The following is a 25,233-nucleotide window of genomic DNA, read 5'->3' as shown; positions in this document are numbered from 1 at the left end:
AAGCCAAATATTATGCTTAGAAATGGTGTCTTGGCTGCCTAAACTAACACACTTGCATGTGACAGTTATTGTGGCCTCTCACAAAACTGTAACATTTTCTGTGCTGAAATACAGGTTCTGTGTGACCAAAAGAAACTTTTTCAAAGGGTTAGCTTGTCCACGTATATAAGTGCCATCTCTGTTGCATTCTCTAGCTGTAACAGGAATTCTGCATGATACTCATATACCTCCTTCTATCTAACCAATTTTTTTGATTCCTGGAAGACTAAAAGAAATAACCAGTAAAGGAATGGTCTCACTTGAGTCGAGTTAGTTTGTATTGAACAACTGATATAGATCATATCTGGTATCAAAATACATAGTACAAGGAGTTAGACATTGTCTTCCTACCATTATGAGGTGAGAGATGCAAATTCTTGTGACAGAGTTGTTAATAACTCAGAACCTGCTGCTGTGAATTTAAATAGAAAAGTTCCCCACTCAGATCAGAGCAGGAAGACAAGATGAGGCATGTGAAGATAATGCACACGAACACATGCTACAGGCATAATATACACAAAGTAATTTAAAACAGACAGTAGCAACCAAGGCATTAATAATAAATATGGAAATGCATCACTGTGTGGAAGGATATAACATTGTTTGTAAAACTAAGGTTGACTCCATATTCATTTAAAGCTAAGTTAAGAATTGGAAAATTCTGAACCTAAGACTTAAAAATGACATGAAAGTCAATTTTAGCAAAATAAGTAAAACCCAAACATGGATTTAAACCAGCTGAGGACTTGGATCTTTGTTTCTTCCCAATAAATACATCTGTGTATAAGAAATATTAAAATTTGGACATGTTTCCACATAATCCAGAAATATGTACATTAATTCATGTTTGTCAGCATGCTTAACTAGAAATTACCCATTAGCAAAACCACCACCAGTTGCTATTCCATTGACTCAGTATCATTACTTCCCTTTTTAAAATTCCTGCTTTGCAACAATGCAGTATCATGAATCTTTATCCAAAAAGGCATACAAAGCCCACTGAGGACAAAGACAAACCTTCCATAGGCTTTAGTTGAGACTAATGTGTGGATTAATGTATACATACCTCTACACATAAAAAGAACACATATCCTTCAAACAAATTTTTAACCTAGAAGACTTTATTACAACTAATGCAGAAAAATACACATTCTTTTCATTTTTTTTTCTCTAAAATCTCTTCTTACCTAAACACTCCTATGAGATTATACTGAATCAATACAGTCTCCTGAATATATCTTAGATGGTCACTATATTTATACACAATACGATAATAACAGCAGCAGAAAGCAGTGGTGTAAACTTGAGATGCTTTTTCATTTGTTTTGTTTTGTTTTTTTTTTTTTTAAATAGAATTTACAATAAACTTAAGAATGAGAAAAACTGCCAATATAAATACCTTCCAAAGTGTACTCCTGGCAACAAAAAGTGTTTAATAACTTGGAAGCTATCTAAAAGCTGAACTCTTGCCAATAATTTCATCTTATCTCTCACATATGGCAAGCAATAATATTTTAAATTATTTATTATATAGCTTAAATGAAACTTCAGGAAAATACTTAAAGACAGATAAAAAGAATAATTGTTTTCATAACATTCTTAGTTTTTTTCAGACTGCAGCTGATAAATGCACATCTCCCCTATTTGAACTCGCATTCAAAACTTGCCACCGAATGTCTAAGGTCTTAAACTTGCATAGTTTTGATCAGCTTTCAGGAAGAAAGCAGATTAAACTTCTTACACGTTAGTGATCTGTGAGAAAGCAGTTGTGTTTTCTAACAATCAGCTTGTTTCCTAGATAATGCAAAGACTTAAATCATGCGTAGTGACAGTGGCCCAGGTACTTAGAGCAGTGATGCTGTTATGCCCTTAATTAGACTTTATAGTTTGAACTCTTATTAAAATAGCCCCACAAGAAAGGTTTGAAGAAATTCAATTATAATATTTTTTCCTGAATTTCAGAAATCTCTATAATGAATGTAATGACTTTTTAATTTAGTTAACATTTCATTTAATCAAACACTGTTTGATAATGCTTGTTTTAGTTGGAGATAGTAGCATTCTTATTTCATGTCATTATTGCTGTGGATATTAGTGAACAACAAACCAATGTTTTTCTATTTGCAGTATATTTTCATGGTACAGTATCTGGTGAGAGCACAAGACTAAATAATATTTATGTAACAGATTTTGAGAAAGCATTCTAAAGGTTTTCATTACAGTGTGTAAAAATAGTGGCAGAATTTTCTTTTATTTATTTTGACTGTTTTATGCTCATGAATGATTTTACCCACTATCTAAATTGCCTAGAAGTATGTGTAATACAAGAGAAAAGGAGAAAGGAAAAAATGGATTCCATATTCATATCGTTCTATGCAAGCACGTAAACTACTATTTTTCTAACTTACTTTTAATACTCAGTAAACTTGAGAAATACCTTCAGAAGTAAGAACAAATGTTAATTTTAAAGGTGAAAATGAAGCCATGTGGACTTGTCAAGAAAGAGTTTATTACATTTTAAAGAAATATTTCATTTCTTTACAGTAATTAAAAATGCACCTAGTAGATTGCACTTGGTAGTTTGCATATGCCACAGCTGTATCTTTTAATACCCCTATATTTCAAACAGGATGCCTTTTCTGGATAAAAAGGATATAGCAATATCCTATAGCAATATTCTGCTAGGACCTTTCATTTTAAAAACACTGCAACAGATACAGATTAAATAAAAGCTCTTATAGATAGAGTAACATACAATAGTAGGAGTTTGTGGAAAGTGTTAACATTACTTGGACCTTGACAGTGGAAACATTTTTCCAGAAGGGCTGTAGAGGTCTAGCTAGAATTTTAATTCCCTTGAGATTCATGTTTTATCAGCTGTTTTTTTTTACCAAATTTGTTGGAGCACAAATGATAACCCAGAGGCATCTGAAACATTCAGTCTGCAGGAAGCACAGCAGAGTCTTAGAAAGAAGTGGCTGATGAAGGAGTTATCTGAAATAAAATATGAAAGTAGACAGACCTGGAATCTGAAATTCTTATTTCAAATAAAATGTAAATTAGAGGGGAGAAAATGTCATTCTAAATCAGAATGTACAAACGCAGTGTTCATATTTCCAGCAACATGGTATTTAAAAATACATAGATATCAAATTGAAACCTTTTCCTTTAATAAAATCAATTATTTCCTGTTGATGATATAGACCTCCTTTGCTCCAAGACCAAAATTATATTCTCAAAACAAAAAAATATTCCATTCCAAATATATGTTTTCATTTCTCTGAGTAGCTCTTCTGTAATGACTTCACAGTCAACATAAACAAAGTCTACAAAAACTAATGTTCTGTTGGTTGTGTTAGTATTCAGAAAGAAATACATTACCTCTCCCATCTCCATTTGTGGGTCTCAGAATTTATCAGTAACATTTGTTCTGCAGTTTGTTTCTAAAGAATACTAGTGTTCCCATAATAACGCTGTCCCTGGTAATTTTTAGAGCTGCTATATATATGGAAATAATCTAAAACATGCACTGGTACAGGAAGTTTATGTATTTATATATCTGGTGCACAGATATATTTCTGTACTGCCTATATTTCTGTTACATTTAAATAGTGAACATGCCCCCAAACCAGGGAGTCTCTTCTATGGTTTTCTGCAAGAAAAAATTATGACCAGAGAGAAAAAGAAATAGAAACAATTGCTACCCTATACAAATTATCTTAAATAATTACAATAAAAAAACTCAAAATTCCTTATTCTGCCACTCTGGATTTAATAGCAGTTCTACCTACTAAGTGGTATGTAATTACAACAGTAGCCTACCTCTGATTCTTTTACATATGTTTTCACTGGGATGAATTTTTGATCAACATTTACAGACTGATTATTCTCTTAATTCTGTGAATAATCAGGTAACTGTAACAAGATCCATTTTAGCAAGAGTCAAGGGTTTTAAATGCTCTAACATTATTGGAATATTCTTGTTAATCACCCATGTTCTTTTATGATGAAAATTAGCACACAAAAAACAATTAAAAATGCCAATCTTCATCTGCACCTGATCTGCATTTTTGATGGTACCATTATTAAACAGTAATTTCATAATTAATACTTAATTTTCATGAGAAATTAGTTTAAAGAAATTATTGATTGTCTCCTAAAGAAAATTGTCAATTTAAACAAAAGGGAGTCTGTTAATTAAATTTATTACTCTCAATAAACCAAACAGTGATATTTTAATTACATTTTCAGTTACTCAGTTCAGAGAACATGACAAATCTGTTACTTTCTCATGAAATTTTTAAAAGTAGCTGTTTTCACAAAGTGAATAGGCATGTCACTTCTGGTGGAGCTCTGCTTTTATATGATAATGAATTACAACATGCAAGCAGATTTATAAAATGTTACATGTGTTGACAAGCATTAATTGTGCTTTTTACTTGTTAATATTGCAAATTCTAAGGCTCCTGGAATGACAGCCATGAGCTACATACTACAAAAACATGAATTTCAACAACATATGTAAAATCAACATTCCTGGGTTATATAGCAGGGGCTGGAAAAAATCTTGACCTCATGAAGTCAACGGGCAAAATGCCCAGTGATTTTCTTCCCTTGAGTCTAATCCTCCATTTTTTAATTTGAATTAATGTCAGTTGAAAGTTTTCTGTTGTTCTTTGAAATATTTTCTCTCTTTCAACATGAATGGCACTTTTTTTTTAGAGTACTACTCTTGTAAAATACAGTCATAAGAAGAATTATTACAAATACTAAGGAGGATATAAGTTTATACCTTTGTGTAATTCTTTTAACTGAGAAAACGAAAATCTGACAAAATTATAGTAAGTAAGGCTAGATGTTTGCATAAAGTTGGGCTAAGCTATTGAAGAATTATTTCCATATACACATAATGCTGCCTGCTACTCCCTGAAATAAAGCACTTCATAAATGGATCATCTGAATTCTTTAGAGGTTTAAAAAGATTTAGATAATTCAGTACAAATTATAATTAATGGCCTCATGGACTAAGAATAAAGGGCAGAATTGAAGAATTCATTTATTACTAACCAAATGTCTACTGTACAGGTCTCACGGAGAAAGTGAGCTCAAAACAGCTGTGTTATATTTTTAATGTATTACTCTGGATTGAATTGTCTGTCTTTAAATATACTCAGTCTGTACAATATATGTGAATTACAACAGCATTGTCAAGATCTATTGGAGGAAGACAAATCAGAAATGTAGGGAATAGAAATATCCCAAATATGGTCATAATTATTCCATAAATTACTAGAAGGCATGTCAACAGCACTATGAATAGTATTGACTTTCATTCCTGAGTTACAAAAATGTAATACATTATCTGAATTATTTATTTGGAAGAAGAACGTATCACATTCCAAATCAAATGTCAGGGAAATATTTGAAGTATAAATACCATAGGTGCAAAAATGCAAACTGTTCTGCATCTCAGCCTTTTTACATTTTTAATCAACCAATTATGGAACACACTGAGACTGTTAAAATGTGGAGGAAATATACCATGTGGATTATTGAACTCTGGAAAGCTATTGAAATCTGGCCTTTAGGAAAAAAGGTCAAAACCTGTAAGTGCCAGATGGAATAATATTCTGAAAGCTGAAATCCCCAAATGGAGAAGATAGAACACTACTGCCAGTGTTCAAAGAATACTGAGAATTTTAATTTTAAAAGAATAACAATCTGGAAAAAAAAAATGGAACAATGCCAGCTAAAAGAGTTGATACATCATATTTCACAGGGTTTTTTTTTTTTATGCCTCCCTTTTTGATCACAAGAAATTATTTGATCTGGCTAGTGTCCTCTTACCTTTTTCTCTCTCACTGCTAATGAAAAAAACCCACCTCTTTGCACAGAAAAGTGCATGTATTTATGTGAGGACAAAGTGAACAGCATGAACAGTGTTGTGTACCTCTCCCTGGCATCACATAAATATAATGTAGACCTATTCATTACCTCTAGACTTTGAAATCAGCTTGTGTGGTCTTAATATTGGAAAATAGAAGTACAGAACTTATAAAAGTAAGGCAAACCATGTTGGTTCCAGAGTTTCTGGTAACGAAAGTATGACTAAATCTATGGCTGAATTTCTTTTCAGTATCTCATATTTTAGCTAGTCGAGAGTAACTTTTTGAAGAGTAATTTTCTTCAAGCTAAACCTGACCAGCTTCACCCAAATTTAAACCTTTTGACTATATTTAATAATGTTTGGTTTTGTGGTTTTCAGTCACAAAATGGTAAACAGCTGGGAAGATCTGAATTGAAGGGGCCCTTCGAAACTGGACAGTGGTATGACAATTTACCTCACCCTTCTCAGAGCCTTGAACTCCTCAGAAAATTGAACTATTAAAAAGAAAAAAATCCAGCCACACAATTAATATTTTGTTTTTAAAAACAGGGGAAGAGAATTCTCACTAGAAAGTATATACAGCCACTAATACAAATAATTTATTCTTACATTTGCATCTGTGCTGAAAACTCCATTGTACAGAATTGCCAAATTCAGTTTTGCAGTATGATAAAATTATTGCTGGTTGTTGGTTCATACCTTTGTCATGTTCCAGTTGTGCAAAACGTCCAGAAAGCTGCTGCCATTGGCCAGCTGACAATTTTCTCCCACTCAGTCTGACAGAGTGGACTATTCACATGCCACATTCCAACATTTGCCTCTACCTAGATGTCTAGATGGAAAAAAGGTGAGGTAATAATTTTGCACTGGAAAAACTGTATTTTTCCAATATCATACAACTGCCATTTACCTTAATATATATACAAATATATATATAAATCCTTTCATACAGTAGCCTGAGAGACCAAACCAAGATCAGGTTTCCACTTTATTTCATGATGTATACATACCAAGAGATTTTCAGTCCCTGTTCTGACAAGCTTTCAATTTGAATAAGCTAGGAAGACAAATGGAGGAAGAAATGAAATATTAATATCTCTAGTTAGAGGCAGAGAACTGTGCTAGAGAAAAAGGAACTGACTTTCAGGGATTCAAAGAGGGAGCAGAGCCAGAGTGTCAAATTTCTGTGAGGGTGCAGCATCTCAATTTGAACATTATCCTTCTCTATGCCTATGGGATTTCACATATGAATTTTCTTAAAAACCAAATCTGACTTGCATTCCTGGCTACAGCAACCGCAGTTTTTCTTGTTCAGACCAGAATAACCATCCTCCATTTATTTTGGAACTTGATACTCTTGTTCCAATCTCTTCCCCACAGCGGAAATGCCAAAAGAAAAAAATGCTTTAATAACTTATGGATAACCGCAAGAGTAAAGCTACAGTAATTTTAAGTGAAACTTGATCTTATCAAAGAAAATCTGTATATTCTAGCTAGCTAATTCACTCTTTTTAAAGTAAGCAAATAAGACAATACCTTTCTGTTTTTCAGAAGCAGAGGTGGAGTACTAGGCACCTTGCTAAATTCTTCGATTTCAAGTAGACAGTTTTCTTTCAGTGCACCACTAAATGTAACCAGACGTCCCATCCTACTCCGCTTATTATTTCTAAAGTAGGGTTTTCAGTGCCTTGCCTGGCTGCTCACAGAAGGCAGGCACAGAAGCAGGGTGGCAGTAAGCACGCATGGAATGGGCAGCACAACAGGCTCCATGGGACTTTCCAAGCATTTCCAGGCAAGGAAAATCTTGGGGACAAGCTTTGGGGTTTGTGACTTTGGATTAAAGCTTTTCTGCCTGAGTTTAATTCAGGCATCTTAGCCTCTTTTTGGTCTGTAAGCATGAGAAATATTTGTTATGATCACCTCATGGATGCATAAAATGAATCCTCCATGTAGATATTTATAGAACTAGTATTCAAGAGAGTTAATTAGACAAACAGCATTGTATACTTCTTAGAAACCTTAGACTACTCCTGATTTGGAAAACTTTAAATGAACAATTTTTCTTTGAAATTGCAAGAACGCATTTAATTATAGGCTGAAAGGACCTGGGACTGGATGCAGCTGCAGTTGTGTATGGGTGAGCTGCTTAGTGAGTACCAATCATCCGAAAAATAGCAGTAATCTCTGTCAGGTGGTAGACTAAAACCATATCTTTGTATTTTTGCTATAGTATTCTATAGCATAATAGCTAATGTATACTGCCATGTAAATGATGTATAGGTTGTGAGCGGGCCCTCGCTGAATGGTAAATTTACTTCTAAGATTTTAGCCAGCATATCTAGCATTTTGCTTGGGGAAGGTTTTGCAGTAGGCCTTTTGCTGCTGAGCTGTAGCACTCCAATTTATCTACCTGAAATATCATTATATCCGGATTAGTATAAGTGATGTTTTCATTCCCACAATGCTTTTAATACAGAACATCATCACGTGCTCTGAAGAACTGCTTCTAATGCAGTCCTTGTACCAGTTATTTTGTTTTTTATAAATAACCGGTTTAGATCTTTTAAATCAAATCAAGAAAGGCAATTTTTCCTTTTTGTATAAAAAGTCTTTATATTCAGTTACTTCTCCCATGTGTACGTAAATGCTGGCCTTGATAAAGGCAGGGTAGATATTGTGCATGCAGCATATTATTCTTTCGGAACCATTTTCAGTAATTATTTTTTTTGTTCCTTTTCCATAAATTCTAGCAGGATGAATGCAGAAAATTATAAGATTATTATAATCGTCTCTTAAATGCAAATTGAGTAGACCAACCTAGTCAGCTATAAAAACAGTTGATCAGAAATTATACTCTCTTGTTAATAAGTTGTGTTGGATTCTTTTGTTTCCCAAAATAACTTCCTTACAAGCTTTCCCCCTTATAATTATTTATAACCTAAAAGCCAGATATTTGAAGTGATTGATCTAAAAAGCTTATAGTCCATAAACCTTTATTATGAATTGCACACTTATAATCTACCTTGTCCATGCCCTAATCTCAGGTTCTTAAACAAGGAGTCATCTGCCATGCAAATCCTTAAATTTTCCAAATTAGCCTTCCAGTAACTTGTCATACTTCAGTGAAAATGTTTCTAATCCATAAACTTCACAATGGCAATATAAACCCCAGTATAGTTATGCAGGTAACTTGCAGTACTGAAAGTGAACATGCACAGGTGCTCATTCCTCTAGAAGCATCTACAAAATCATCTGAGGGTGTGTTTAATTAATCTTTAAGTGGTTATTTAAAATTAATTTTAATATCATATACTGTGTGGTACAACTGATAGTTGTTTCCATAGCCATAAAGAAGCAGCAAAGGACAAAAATGACCTCCATGTCTGCAGCCAGAGCCCAGACAAAGAGATTCCCCAGACTGAATCTACTTTTTCGCCTCACCACATTTGAGAAATGCCCTCTGCCATTTATCACCAATATTGCACCACCATATTCTCCTTCTCACAGAAGTTGGTGGTGTTAATAAACTAAAATTTTAACTTTGTGCCATTTTTTTTGTTATTATCTAAAAGTTTCTGATGTCTGCAGATAGTTACCTGCAGTTAGCACAAGGCTGGACAGATTATTTGGTGTCATTTGTCTTGTAACACAGACAAAGTAAAGGAAAGGCATCTATTATGCACAAACAATTCAAAATATTTCTAAGTTGCCTTGGCAAGAGATGCAAACAGGTGTGTACTTATCCCAAAGATAGCTTATATATTTGCAGTCCTTTTCTTCCAACACTCTTGAGGGACAACACAGATTCTGGCTCCCCATTTCAGAGGATTCCAGGGTTTTGCACTTATGTAGCCAAATCTGAATTGCAGATTCCAAGTACAACAATAATCTTAATTACTTTTCATGAGTTGGACTGTGTGGTTTGTATCTGCTTGTGCTATTATGACAGGTTTAGAGATCCTCAACCTAGCAACATTTAATTCTGTGTGTGTAACTCTCTGGACATTAGCTTAGAAAGTGATTTATGTGATTACATGGTATGTTACTCCTTACATTTGTAATTAGTCCATTAAGAAGATCTTCCAAGCTTTTCTTGCCAGGTTAGCTCTTTCAAAACTCTCCTTAAAATTCTAGTTCTCCATCAGCTTCAAGGTGACTTGATGATGATTTTTAGAAAAAGTAGCACATTGTAAGTAGTTAAATGGTACTAATTCTTACAGCTTTTATTCTTGGCTGAAAACAGACAAGTGATTATTCCAGCAGATGTCACACAATTTAAACTCTCTGGTCATTTTATGGTGTTGTCTATCACAGAAAGATAGCTAGATAGCTAGACTGACTGCCTGAATGGGCTGTGATGTCAGTCATTCATGCAGAAAAAAGGGCAAGAGGTAGGCTGTAATAGTGCTGCATTAGTCACTTGTCTTAATTTTGGTGAGTAATTTTAGGGAAGTTTCAGTCCTTCATATCAAGTTCTGGCCACCACTCCTTGTCCTGTGACTGTTGGTTTGTTCTGACAATCTGAGACTTACCATGAGCACTTTGTATAAATTTTGCTTGTAATTCCTCTGGGACACCTTCACAATTCCTTAAAATGCCATATAACTTGAGCTGACATTTCATTACTTATCTATCTTGTGAGTGAAATTCATTCTGTAGGCTGAAACATGGTATTGGAATAGCATGCATGCACCTAGAATTCCCGAATCACCTTCTAATTTCTGTTAAATCAGACACCACAATGTGATTAAGCTCTAAATTTTTCTCCTGTAATTGCAGCAAACATTTCTAATCCACGCAACAACTTCCATATAATCAACTAGATAAGCATCTAAAAAAGAGCAGATGATATAAACTATCAGCTGCTGTGGTTTTGATTTGACTAAACTGTGTCATTTCAAAATGAAAGTAATCTTGCTAGCCATCTGCAGACAGTTCCTGCTCCTCTGAATCTTTCTGTCATTAACAGAACTGCCAAGAGGCTGGAGTGTAATGCCTCAGAGGCAGGATCCCTACTCTTCTGCAGTATATGCACAAATAAATTTTATCTTTCCAACATTTCTATGGTATCTTGTAAACTGTTCTTGGTTCAAATACGATGGTCTTCTCACAGAAATTGTCCCCATGGATTTGGGGAGAAGTGGCTCCATATATGTAGTATTAAAAAGTGATGGCTAGCATGGCAGAGAGAAGTGCTGCATGGAGGCCCTGGTTTGACTGGAAGATGACTGTTGGTAGGCTGGCCATGCTGGAGGTACCACTGCTCATATGTTGGGAGGGCAAAGCAGACAGGTTAGGTGCAGTCAGGTTTGTTAGATCAGCTGCAATGCCTTAAAAAAGACCTGAGTGTTTATCTAGCTGCGGTAGGGCTAGGATGGAGTAAAGAAAATAGCCCTGTGTCTACAGTAGTTGACCATTCCTGGTCTGAGACAAAATTGGGCTGAACACTGAAGCTAAGAGTATAAATACTGGCTATTTACAGTCAAAGGTTTCATTGTTTGAAAATTTGCTATTGTGAGATATGTCTTGGGTAAATTTTAGATTTTACAATGTATTGTTCTTAACAGTTCTGCAAGCATTGCACAGTCAGGAATAGACCTTGATTTGAGACCTGAAAATATGGTTGTATTATTTTTTTTCTAGGAAGGGTGAACTCTTCTACATGTTCCATGACCTCTCCCAATCCCAGTGATAATGTGCTAAAGAAGACTGTCCTGTGCATCTGATTTAGTATTTGGCAAAATTCAGCTTCAGCCCTCCTGTATTGACATGTTGCAGTACAGCCTGTAGGGTTTTTTCATGAGCTTCAGGAGCTTTTCCAAATACAGCTACATCATGCAGATAATACTAGATTCTGGGCTTGTTATTAAGAATGATTAACATATTTGAAAAGCTCTGGCTGTTGATTCAGGTCCATATGGCATATGATTAAAAAAGAAAAGCCTATTAAGTGCAATAAATGCTGTGAAACTCATACTGTGTGAATACTTGGTAATATGTATTCTTTAAATCACAAATAGAAAACATGCTCTGCAACTACATCAGTATCTGTAAATGGTTAACTGTCACTCACAATGGCATTGTTCGACTTCCCTAAGTTCACACAAAAACAAGTATTCTGGTTTGCTTTTTGTCACCACTGTGCTGAAACTAATTCAGAAAATGCAGTATCATTCCTCGCTATTTTTTTAATTATCTTGTGACTCAGCATCTCTCATTCAATTGTAGAGAAGATAATTTCCATTATAAAAGTGGCACATTAGATTGAATTGTCATGCTGTGAATAAATACTTCTGCACACATGGAATTTCCATGTAATAGTTGATAGTATTTCTTTTGTAACAGCTGAAACGAGAATTTGTATTGCAGCAGAGTTTCATTGTATTGAAACAGTGCATATATATAAATAGATATATATTTGCATATGTAGTGCAGTTCACAGATTTCTGCTTAAAAGGAATATTACTGCATACAAGAAAGAATTCAGCAACATGTATCAAAAGTCATTTTTCTATGCAGGAAAGAAAAAGAACAATGTTCTTCAAGTAGTTCATTAGATATGTCAAGTGTTAAGCTTCCATAGCATTGCAGATAAACGCCTTCATTGAGTACTGAAGCTCAGAAATCCAATGTCGTTTTAGTTGCATATGGTCATTCTTCCGATGCAAGAAAAAGTAACTGGACACAAATGTGTTCATTATAAATAACTCTTTCTATCCATGGTCAAAACAGTAATATCTGGCATTGTAACATCACATAAATAATGCTTAGGTAGAATTTCACTATATATTTTAAAAGAACATCTTTCTGCAGTATTTGCAGGTTATCCGGTCCAGTTTACAATGTGCTGTGAAGACAGTAGTATATTTTCACACACACATATGTGTGTTACATATGCTGAGATTTTAGGTGCAGTTTCAGTGGCTGCAGCTTGAATGTAGTTCACCATTTCTCAATTTTGCTACAGTCAGTTCAGTTAGAGTAGGAACCAATTATGATCTCTTGTCATGTCAGGTCCAATTCATGAGTAAGTACCATCTATAATCAACAGAAAATGCTTTCTTCCATAAGCTGAACCTGACCTTTTTCTGCTGCACTTCTAGACTTAGACTTGATTTTTAAGTCCCTTAAAGCAGCATTGCGTTCAGTTGAGTCACTTGATTTCTGTGTATGCTGGCAATCTTTATAGGATTTGGGTACAACATTTATTGCAGAAAAAAAACCAACAAAACAACAACAAAAAAGACCAACTTCCTCACTTTTTTTTTTTTTTTTTCCATTATAAAAGCCTAGAGAGTACACACTGGTTCTCTGCTCTGATGCAGTAAACAGCATAAGTGGTTTTCTTTCTCCAGCAAAGTCAGTGTTGTTAACTGTAAGGATGTTTTCCAACCATTTGCATATGAACAACCGAAGGAACTTAGGAGCACCTGGACTTTGTAGGAATCATAGACTCATTTTGGTTGAAAGAGACCCTTAAGATCATTGAGTCCAACCATAACCTAACTCTGGCACTAAACCACATCCCTAAGAACCTCATCTATACATCTTTTGAACACCTCCAGAGAATGACGCAAATGGATTAAACAGCAGCGCAGAAGGTCCTCTCATTTCTTCACCAGCAGAATAGAAAAGATGAATAAGCCTCTAGTGGACACCAGTGCACAGCATATCCTAATGCCATCAAGCTATAAAGGGGCAGAACCCAACTGTTTTTGTGGAGTGACAGGAAAAGACAAATCCATCTGTGGGATGGCTTTTGCTCAAGGACCTGGGTGCACTTTGTCGGTAATGTGCAAGGATGGGGAAGTGTGATGTGTACCTCAAGGGAGTTTGATTTTGGGTGAGAATAGCCAATAATTTGAATTGTATTATGTTAATTGCTCTATAATACTGTATGTCATCACTACTATGGTTGCTATTTGTCATATTAATGGTATTACAGTAGGAATCACCCAGATTAAGTAAGAATGAATTTTGGTGGAACAAGACCTGGCTTCAGAATGCAACAGTCCAATACCACACACCACCTCCTTGGCTCGGAAGGACTGTTATGATGGATGGAGCCCAAAGTCATGGACTAAATGAACTCAATGAACATTTCAAAGGGATGGCCCATAGACTAAGGGAATCATATCTGTGTGTATATATATCAAAAGACAGGAAAGGTGGTGGTGATTATCTGGGATGTATTGGAAAGTGTGAGACTAGGGTGTAACATAGTATAAAAAAAGGAAAGGATATTGTCCTGGTTTCAGCTGGGATAGAGTTAACTTTCTTCTGAGTAGCTGGTACAGTGCTGTGTTTTAGATTTAGAATGAGAATAATGCTGATAACACACTGATGCTTTAGTTACTGCTGTTCAGTGCTTACACAGTCAACACCTTTTCTGCTTCTTAAACCGCCACGCCAGTGAGAAGGCTGCAGGTGCATGAGAAGTTGGGAGGGGACACAGCTGGGACACTGGACCATGACTAAACAAAGGCATATTCCATACCATATGATATCATGGAAAACTGGCTGGGGCAGGCACTGCTCGGAGACAGGCTGGGCATCAGTCAGTGGGTGGAGAGCAATTGCATTGTGCATCACTTGTTTTGTAGGTTATTTTATCATTATTATTAATTTGCCTTCCTTTTCTTTCCTATTAAACTGTCTTTATCTCAACCAACAAGTTTTACCTTTTTTTTTTTCTGATTCTTTTCCCCTCCCACTGTGGTGAAGGGAGCGAGCAAACAGCTGTGTGGCATTTAGCTGCCTGCTACGCTAAGCAACAACATACTAAAAAGTTTATTCTTTGTATTCACAGAAATACCAGATCAAACTCTGATCCTGACTGCAACAGTCAACAGTAGAAACCAGTCAAAAAATCCCAGAAAGGCAGACCAGCTTTTGAAGGCCACAAAATCTCTCTTTACATGACAAATGTCCACCTCTGTCCAACACCAACGCTGCAACACCAGAGCTCTCCTGAGTAATGGAAACTCAGTTCATCTAATACATGTGAAACAACTGGATCATCAGCTACCTGTGAACAGATGGGGAACTAATGCAGAACATTTCTTCCAGTCCTAAAGCAGCCACTTACGATGGGAGTGACTGACTGCTAAACCCGCCTATGCTTTTTTGTTTTGTTATAGCTTCAACACTGAAAACAATGAGGGCATTTTGAAGGCAGTTTTAATGAGGTACTTAAAGATTCAGACTTTTAGCATAGGGGATGATAAGTGAATGAAGCCTATATGGTGTAGGGATAGAAAGTTACTAAAGCTGAGGAAATGCAAAAGAAAAAGGAAGTAGGACAAAGACATAAAAGGAAAGAAACAAAGTCAAAGAAACAAAATATAGACAAAGAAGTGATCCTAATAGCAAGTATTCCCTTTCTAAATGTTACTAAGGCAACAAAGAAAGTATTCAGTAAATAACAAAGGAATATGTAGCTGTTTCGACAACTGGATGATTGTAAACACTTTTACACAACCTAATTCTATTGAACCTGAAGTATTCCAGTTGCAACAATATTTTTCTCAAGATCATTTCTGAGGCATACTCAAATCCTCTGATCAATACTATACAGTCTGGAATCAAAACTAAATTTAGAAGCCGCTGTTTAAATATAATTTTGTTTCATTAATGTTTCTGTTTTCATTTAAGTGAGAACTATGGAATTTGGAAAAGTGTCATGGTGAAGAGCTATCTTCCATGTATCATTTCCAATTACAACTTAAATATGGGGAGGAAGAGGGGGATTTGTTTGCAGCTGGAATACCATACACCATTTAAGTGCTCTTTGAGAGTGCAATCAGGTCACCACTTTCCTTCATCCAGGGCTGCCCCCGGTCCTTTTCTAGATAAAACAGCCTGAGCATTGTGGTAGCTGGGAGTGATTTCACCCTCCCCCAGGCCCCCCCTCCAGTAAACTGTATATATGTGGGAAAATAAGGTTTAATGTTACCAAAGGCAAGGCGGCAAGGCAGAACAGGGGTGCTGCTGGGAGATGACGACGGAGGGAGTAGGGACTGAACAGATGGAAACACAAAAGCCTGAATAATTTTTAACTCGTTCAGTCTGAACAATTAAAAAAAAAAAAAGCCAAATATATTTCAAAAGCATTCTAAAAATAATTTGGGGCAAGAGATGGTAACAAGGGACAAAACCCACATCACAGTATCCTTTAACTCAGGAAGGTGTGCTAAATCCTTTGCTTCCCATTTCGTCAATATCTTAATCCTAGGTCATCCAATAAAAGAAAACATCCTTCAGCAGTTTTATGAGAGCAGCACATCAATTCCTTTGTTTATACTGGAACAAAAAGATGTTCTTTTCCTGTTCCGACAAGAAAAGGAGTTAAAACGCTACCGCGGGATCCCTCCGAGCTGGCACCCATCTATCTGGCCGGGGTTTGGTTTGCCGGGTTTCGGCAGGCGGGTCGAAGCGAGGAGGGCACAGGCGGGAACCACCGCGGCTACAGACGCGCCAGCCGCCCCGCCGCGCTCCTCTCACCGCGCCCGCCCGGCCCGGCCCCGCCGAGGCCCCGGGCTGCCCCAGCCGTAAGTAACCGCCAGCGAGGGGTCGCACGCCGGGGGAGGGCCGGGCCCTACTTTAGGCTGGGTTTACCGAACGCGCTTTCGGCGTGAAACGGGGAGAACCGCGGCCTGCGGGCGACGAGCGGGAACGGACCACAAGCGCGGCGCCTACAGCCAAACCCCAGGACGCCGACCCGCGCGGCCGCCAGCCGCGGCCGCCAGCCGCGGCCCCCGCAGCGCCCGCAGCGCCGCGTCCCCAGGGAGACGCCCCGCCCGCCGCGCTGCACCACGGGAGTTGTAGTCCGGCCGCGCCGGCCGCGCCGGGCGCCCTCCCTCCCCGCGGCCCCCCCCAGCCCCCTCCCCGCCGCCCCCAGCCCAGGGCAGAGCGGCGCCGCGGCCGCTCTCGCGAGGCTTGGAGGCGGGAGCGCTCTCGGGCGGCCTCCTCGCGAGGGCGGCCGCCGCGGGGATGTTTGGTGCGGGCGCCATTCCCCTGCGTGACGTCATAGTGCATTGTTGTGAGCGTAGCGGAGCATCCCTCAAGCTGTCAGCTGTGCCGCCGCCGCCGCTGCGGGGAGCCGAGCCGGCCCGGCCCCCTCTCCCCTCCTCCTCCTCCTGCTGCTCCTCCCGCTCCTCCCCCGCCCCTCCCGCCCCGGGGGCTCCAGAGCTCGGTGTCACCGTATCATTGTCCGTGCGGCACCCCTCCGGACCCCCCCCGCCCCCCCGGCCCGCCCTCCCCCCGCCCCCCCCAGAACCACCTCAATGAGATGCAAACATGAAAGACAAGAGGAAGAAGAAGGACCGCACCTGGGCCGAGGCTGCCCGCCTGGTAGGTGCCGCGGCAGCATTGTGTGTGCGTGTGTGTGTGTGAGAGTGAGTGAGTGAGTGTGTGTGTGTGTCTGTATGTGCGTGCGTGTGTGCGCGCCGCGCGCGTCCCGCCGCCGGCCCGGCGCGCTGCCCGCCGCTTTGTTGCCGGCGGTTGGGGCCGTTGTGGGAGCGTGCGTGTGAGGGAGAGTGAAGGAGAGTGTGTGTGAGAGGGAGAGTAAGGGAGAGAGAGTGCGAGAGACTGTGCGAGGGGGAGAGAGAGTGTGTTCGAGGGAGTGCCCGCGAGTGTGAAGAGTGCCCGTGCAGGAGTGTGTGTGAGGGGCTGAGGGAGCGTGCGGAGAGCTTGTGCCTGTGCGAGTTGGTGTGTGACGGGAGAGGCCGGAGTGCCCCGGCGTGAGGGCAGCTCGGGCGTGCCGGCGTGTGTATGGGGTGCTGGTGAGGGGGTGCCTCCCCCCGGCGGTGCCGAGGCAGCCCGCTCCGAGCCCGGCTGAGCCCGAACTGGCGGTACAGGCAGCCCCTCCGCTCTCCTCCCGTCCCCGCCTGGCGAGGAGAAATAGCTACGTCCCTTCTTCGGTGTATGTGAGAGGAAATGCCTATTCTTTTATTCTTTTGCATGTGTGTGTGTGTGTGTGTAAATACGCAGGGATTGTTTCCGTCTCTGCAAGTTCATGCGTCAGATATCCCAACACTATCCCCCCTTTTCATTCTAGAGAAAAGTGAAATATCCGGGAATTGCCTTTTCATCCCTTTCGTGCGGACAGGAGGACGGGGTGAGGGGTGAGGACGTTAGGGAGAACTCTGTCGTGGGATTTCCTTTCACCCTCTGCTTCCCCCACTGAGCAGGGAAATATCCAGGACAATCAGACACGCCTCTGGAAAGGCTCTGTGCCTCTGGACACCGAGTCCATCTCCACTTCATTAACAAACTGTCTCCCTTACCCTACTGTATCTGTTTTCATGATCCTGTATTATTGTTTGTCAAGTGTAATAGAGCACATTGTTTATGTTGTTTTTCAGTTTTGGAGTATGAATGTTGTAGGAATTTTACAACAAACAGTTATGAACAATACAGCACATGTGGTTGTACATGCTCGTATGTGTGTCTTCCGCAAAGTTGGGTCTGCTTCAGCGTCAGTTGGGTGCATAGAAAGATGACAAAGCTAGAAAGACAGGCTGCTGGTTATATTGTTTTTTGTATCTATACCAACTTTGTATTTTATCCACTTCCAATACAGATTTAATTGCTTAAGTAACATAGCTGTGCTAATGGTGCATCTGGTTTTGGGAATGAATATTGATATCTCGTTACTATTATTTGTTTAGCTGTGAAGCACGTATCTTGTAAAAATGTTTTCACCTTGTTGTATGAATTCCTACATAGGAAGTTCAGTCTCTTTCTCCTGCATAAATCATTATAAGGTATTAGACACTACCTATAGATGTCTCTGTAAGCTGTACCTAGGTATTCTCATATGCTTGGTCAGTGCTAAATTCTGATATGGCTCATTGTACATCCTACAATGTTTTGTAATAATGCGGCTTTAGTGAAGATGTTCTGATACAGTGTCGCTGCTGTGCTCTCTTGTTTCTCATAAAGGTAACAAAAGTTTAACTGCAGTAAAACACATTTGCCAAATAATTTGCTAGTACTAGTTTCTCTGTGCTTTAAAGTGACGTGTATTGAAAAGTCTACAAAATACATCAGATGCTATTCTAACTTTACTCTTTCAAGTTGCTGTGGTAGTTGCCACTATAAGGTGTATTTTGTTTGTCAAATATGCATAAAGGAGTTTTATTGTGTATCGAGTAAAATTACTATTCCCATGTGGTCCAATATATTGAAAAGTTTAAAGCCTCTGGAGAACAAAGGCTGCACCAGTGCTGAGGAGATGGGCTAAGACTTTATCTTATTTCATTATGTTGTATCACCTTATGCTCCCTCCAGAACTCATGATTTGCTACAGTCGAGTAAAAATGATACATTTCTGTATATAAGTGGTGGAGATACACAAGGTCCACTGAAACTAGAATACTAAATTATGGAGAACTTGTCCCGAGTCAGTTATGTGAATGATACATAGTGCTGCTCAGGGCAACTGTGGTCTTGCACCAGGCTTTATAATACTTGTTTAGTGACATATGTTTGCAACTCACAATGAAAGACTGAAGCCAAAATTGCCACTTCTTACAGTCTTTTATGTTAGAAACCTGATGGTTCATTATGACTTAGTTTTCTTGGGATACATCAATAATGTATTACTGCAAGGTTTGATTAAATCAATTTCTTTCCAACGACAAGTAAACAATGAAGTGATTGATACCTAGTTGGGAAAAAAATGATTCTTGAGTTACCTAGATCAATATGTTGTAAAATTGTATGCTGCTGAATTTTGTTTAGGAGCAAAAGGTTGAATTAATACATACAGAAACTGTGTGGATATTTACGTGTTAGATTTTCTACAAAAGCGCTTACATTACAACAATATTGGGCTTTCAAAGTGAAGTGCTGGAAAGTATGAAATGACAGAGGTAACGTTGCCAGCATTGCTTTTTCACTCTGTTGTGCACGCCCATATAGTACAATCTAGGCATTAAATGTCATACTTACATCATAGTTTCCCAAGTACTTCAAGTTCACTCATTAGAGCTGCTGAGTTTTCATTTTGTTTTCTTTAATGTGAGGTGCCATAGTTAATTTTCTATGCACCTTTCAAACTCGTGCTAAAATATATTTTTATTTTATGTTTCAGTCATACGTACATAGATATTTTTAGCAACATCCAGTAACTTCCCAAATGCAAATGTTTCTATACTTATAACATGCCTGTGAAGCTAAGTATTTTGGTCTCTGCTTTACCCATGCAGAGATGAAGTACCTTACCCGAAGCTGTGCAGGAAGTGTATGGGAGAGGCATTTACGGTACTAACAGCATCTCTGTAGTATTTCTATTGAATAGCCATAAAATCATCTTCCTTTTGTGGCTACACTTTTGCCTCATTCACTCTCTATTACTATTTCTCTCACAGTAATTATGAGAGAAATGAATATGGTCATGTCTCTGTATTCAATCTATATTGAAACTCGTAATAATGCATCATGTAATAGTTATGGATAAAAAGGAGTACAAAAACTGGGCTTGAGCCTGAAATCATCACACAGCTCTCCATTTCTCACATTCATAATGAAATAAGCAGAAGTACTTTAAAAAAAACACATTACATGATAGTCTTGAAATACATTGTAATGTGTAAATCTAAGTGGTGAGGCTTCAAACTGACAGTGTGTTGCATTTACTGTTTTTTTGGTATTTGATTAAAAGGTCTTTGAAAACTTATGGTCCTGCAATGCAGTGTCTTTTCAAGCTGTTCTCTTAATTTTAAAAACATAAGCAGGAAAGGAGTCCCTTTATATTCAGCTCTTGCTGTAAATGCTGCATATGTGATACAGTTTGTAAAACAGGAGCTGCTGGCATGTCCTGTATTGGAACTTGCATTTTGTGGAAGAAGTCTTTTGCAGAGAGTTGAATCTTTCTGTCTGCGGCAGGCTGCTTTTTTTCTTTATGCAAGTCTGCTTATCTTAGGGCAAGGCATAACCCAGCTTACAAGCATTCCTGAGAAATGAACGCATGTGCAGGATCAGTGGAATGGTGGCATACCACTAAAGGTTCATGTTACAGAACCCATTTTGTAGGACACACATTTTTATGGACAAAATTGCAACCTGTCTTTACAACCTGCCAAAGGGCATATCTTTGATGTAGACCCAATACGTCAACTCACTTTGTACTTTGCAGCAGACTACAATACTTACATACAACCTGGGCATTATCTCCCTACCAGTATTCTGCTTTTTGTGTCTGACAAACTAAGATAACACACTTAAAAGAATGAAAACAAAACAAAATCTTTAAAGGAAGGAGGAGAAACATCCTGTCTTTCCTCTATCTTTTAGTTGACCATCATCTGATGAAACTATATTGTTGTTTTTTGGTCATACATGGAACTCATAAAAATTGAAACTACTCAAGGTTAAACACTTGAGTAGTTTATGGAATTTGTAGTTATTCCTTACAATGGAAGAAAATGTATCTGGTTTCAGCTGTTTTTAAACTCACAAGGATTCTCAAGCAGTTGCTGAAAGTCCTGAAATACTGAATGATGCCTCTTAACAATTTCATGCCATAAGATATGCCATACAAATATTGAAATGAAAAATACTGAGAACAAATGTGTCCAAGGATGCTCTGCCACACAAGGACTGATAAAAGTTTTAGGTAGGTAGCAGTGATGCCACTTTTATCATTTGACTGCCAGACATGATTCTTTGTTATTTGTGATACAGAAAGGTGAAAGGGGCCTGAACAAAATGAGTGGAGGCTGCTCACTTTGGGAATGCAGAGCTCAGTGTATGTGTGAAGCATAGAACATCTGCCTATGAAGGGTTCTAGTTTATGGCAACATTTTAAAAGGACTCTTTATGTATAGCTTGCCCTTATTGTTGTCCTCTTCTTTTTCCTGTGTTTTGAAAAACAGTTCAGTTGTCTGTCAGTAATTGACAATAGAGCAGAAGAAAATTCTAAGAATGAGAACAGTAGTGCTTGTTGGGTTATTTTTGTGTTGGATCTCTTCTCCAGTATTTTTGCTCTTCTCCAAATTTCATTCTGAAAGAAAGGTTTTCTTATGTTACTGAGGAACATGTGCTTTACAGTGCTATGGAGAGTCCTCATGGTTCAGGTGATGTGTGCATACTGGGTGAGTAATATCCATACCTTAGTTCTGCTATTTTTTGCACTACTCTCCTGTCAGGATCCAGCTCTTAAATAAGAGTTGTTCTCTTGCTCCTGTAAACTTTAGGAAAATTATACTAATTAATTAAGGAAACTGATGCTGGAAAAACCTCATGAAAATCAACAAAAGTCTGTTGGAATTGTTAGCTTGCATGTTACTGTTTAATGTGGCTTGCTATCCAAAAGCTGATTGTTGCTTCATCTGGTCTGCTGAGATAGTGTAGTTGAAATGGATCATATAGCAGTATGGAAGTAATTTTGCATTATATATTCATATTTGAAGGCCACCAATGAAACAAAAAAATTGGGAGAGTAACTTCTGTGTAGCTAGACCATTGATGATAATACCTTTGAATTTTATCTTATGTCCCTGCTTTTGTTACTATAAATAACATTTTAAAGCATTGTGTGAAAGGAAGAGCTTTGTGTATCTTTAAAAATGGGAGATATGACATAACTTTGTTTTATGGTATTAAGGATTTCTTTGTTGTTGGCTTAACAGAGACCTACTATTATTTCCATTTTTGTTCTGAGTTAATTCTTTTTCAGACATGCAGAAACATTGTGGCTTGGGAAGTTTTGATGGCCTTTCCCTTTGATCCACAATCAATGCTGCTTTGAAGAGCTAAATTTTATTTTGGTTTGCTCTAGGGTTTCCCCCACCTTGTTTTATTCAAGGTAATTTTTGCACTTGTTAGGTGAGGTTGAACCTGCATTTAGTTGCCCTTTTTTTTTTCCCACCTTCTGTGGTTGTGCTTTTCATGTCAGTATTTTATTTTGTTAGTATGTAATAATACAGAAATTAGTGTGGTTTATTTTTTTAATTTTAAAAGGTGATCTTCAAATAAAATATAAATGTAATCTATTTCAGCTCACTTTTTGCATTCTTCTAGGGCAGATTGAGAGAAGTGAGATTCAAACTCTTATCTTGAGACATCTCTTTAACCCCTGGTATCACTGACCTTTAGGAAGCCAGGAACCCAAACCAGGAATGAGACCTATTCTCAGTAATGTCACGTTACTTCTATCAAAGCAGGATAGTGTAGGAGAAAACCCTTACAGGAACCTAAATATGAGCATCCCTCAGCAATGTGACAGCCTTCTCAGTGCCTTAAGGTGATGTAATGCTCACTGTTATAGTGAATGCTTCCAGTGGCTCCTGGTTTACCTTTCCCTGTAGAAAAACCGATATTTTCCTGTCACTCTGCATGTTTCTCTTGAAACAACTGATCTGTTTTTTCTTCTTCCAGCTGTTGACAAGTTTCTCACATACAAGATTTGGTCAATTGCATGTGAAACCGATGGAATCACAGTGAAATACTTTCCACTAACCACACCCAAGACCCTACCCACCCTTCACAGCTAGGCTGTTCTGGATCTGGTAGCCCAGTTCACCTATTTCCCAGATCAAACCATGTCAGTGCAGCATCCTAGTCTGGACCAGGTAACATGTTGTCCTCAAGGTGAAAAACCAAACTCACAGTACTCCCTGCTGGAGCCTTTCTTTGTTCTTTATACTGTGACCAGCAGACTATGGTCACTTGGAGAGTAATTTGCTAAACTTGACCTCTTGGCTTTGGAGCAATAGGAGTTTTTTAAATGTCGTAAGCTTCAAAATTTTTTCCGCTTTCCTGTGTGTCAAGATGATAATCTTGCATTGCCTGTAAATAGCAATAACTAAATAGTGGCCTCCTTTTCTGCTATCAGGACCTGTCAGAAGATGTGATTAGTGAGAATTATTTCATTGTGATTCCATGGCTTCCATTTGAAACTGACCAAATCCTCCTTTTGATGAACTTAACAGACTGAAGGAATCAAATATTTTAGCCTTCACTCTGGAACAGTCAGCTTCCAGTACATAGGCAGAAGCACAACTTGGAATAGAGCCAGCTCTAAGCAACACATCCTGGTTCAGCTCATTTGCTTATCCTGTTAGTTCAGGTAGCAAATCCCCATGCTGCTCAAGGACAGCAGATTGGCCGTAAGTGGCCTGTTTTATCTCTTATCAACTTTGAATGACAGTCACCCTCCCTGAAGAAATGCAGATTGTTGATGTACTGCCACTCTGAGACTGCTCTGTCTTTGCGAAGTCCTGCTAGATAGTTTCTTGTCACTGGAGTTACTTTTTTTAGGAGGAGATGTACCGGCTGGAAATGTAAAAATATTAGAGAGGTGCCTTCTTACCTGCAGCTAATCTTAGTTTTGAAGGGATCACCTACATCTATCTGAATATCATATGTTAAGCAGACCACTACCTGAATATATCCCCTTATGACTGTAGTACTTTAGCACAGATATGGGTATCAGGAGACAGTTAATAAGCCATCTGGCAGCGTATGCCTTCTTTCTAGAGCCTCTTTGCTGTCCATGCACTGATTTTGGTTGGGGACAGCACTTGGTGTTGGAGGTGGAGCGACACCACTGAAGAAATACGATGTTAAAAGAAATCTCTTAGATTCAAAGAGAAGCACAAATTCATTTTGTGTATCCATGTGACATTCTGTAAGATTTCTCAGACACATAGCAATGATATCCTCTTGACCACCTCTTGCACAAATACCTCTTCCCGTTCTACTCACTCTCAGTTATGTGCCATGATACTTGCACTAAAAAGTTTAAGAATTTCAATAAAAAGGAAGCAGCACCATTCACTTTGGTTTAAACAAGCGCTGCCGTTTCCGGCATTGGAACAGAAAACTGGGATGGGGGGGGCGTGGCGGTGATCTGATGTTTTCGTTGTTTGAATGTTAAGATTTCAGCTCTCTTTAATGACTTGAGCTCAGCAGGACAAAGTCTGTGAGGAACCTGGCATGTAGCTTTCATCAATATCAGAGAACCTTTTAGATGAGGTTTCTAACATATGGGATCCAGCTGTTACATTGCAGGTTATGAGTCTGAAGTGACATCCTGTACCGCAGGTATCTGAGGAGACTTGTTTTGTAGTATAGCATTGAATTTGGTTTCTATCTGACAACCTATGCCAGGATCAACAACCACAGTTCAGTCTGTGCTCTGGAGTCATCAGGGGCATTCACAGACTCATTAAGAGAATTTGGCTATCGTTCTCTGTAGAAGACTTTGCAGGTCATGTCCTAGATTGTCGTTCATGATTTTGGAGCATCAGAAAGTAATTTATCTAGAAGGCACACATTACATACTCTGCTTTACAGCT

General features: G+C 38.6%; 1 protein-coding gene across 1 annotated transcript in view; it reads left to right on the top strand.

Annotated features, from left to right (window-relative positions):
- Positions 1 to 17,224: 17,224 nt before the first annotated feature.
- The window catches only part of ASXL3 (ASXL transcriptional regulator 3), a gene marked incomplete at both ends in the record, with an annotated part of 125,007 nt that continues 116,998 nt past the window's right edge, over positions 17,225 to 25,233 (top strand). Inside the window, one exon of the mRNA XM_080339073.1 lies at positions 17,225 to 17,278. Within this exon, the coding sequence (XP_080195199.1) occupies positions 17,225 to 17,278 (54 nt within the window). The remainder of the gene's footprint in view (positions 17,279 to 25,233) is intronic.

The sequence above is a fragment of the Nesoenas mayeri genome, assembly GCF_963082525.1.
Source record: "Nesoenas mayeri genome assembly, chromosome: 2".
Lineage (NCBI taxonomy): Eukaryota > Metazoa > Chordata > Aves > Columbiformes > Columbidae > Nesoenas > Nesoenas mayeri.
This window is presented reverse-complemented; position numbering and strand designations above follow the sequence as displayed.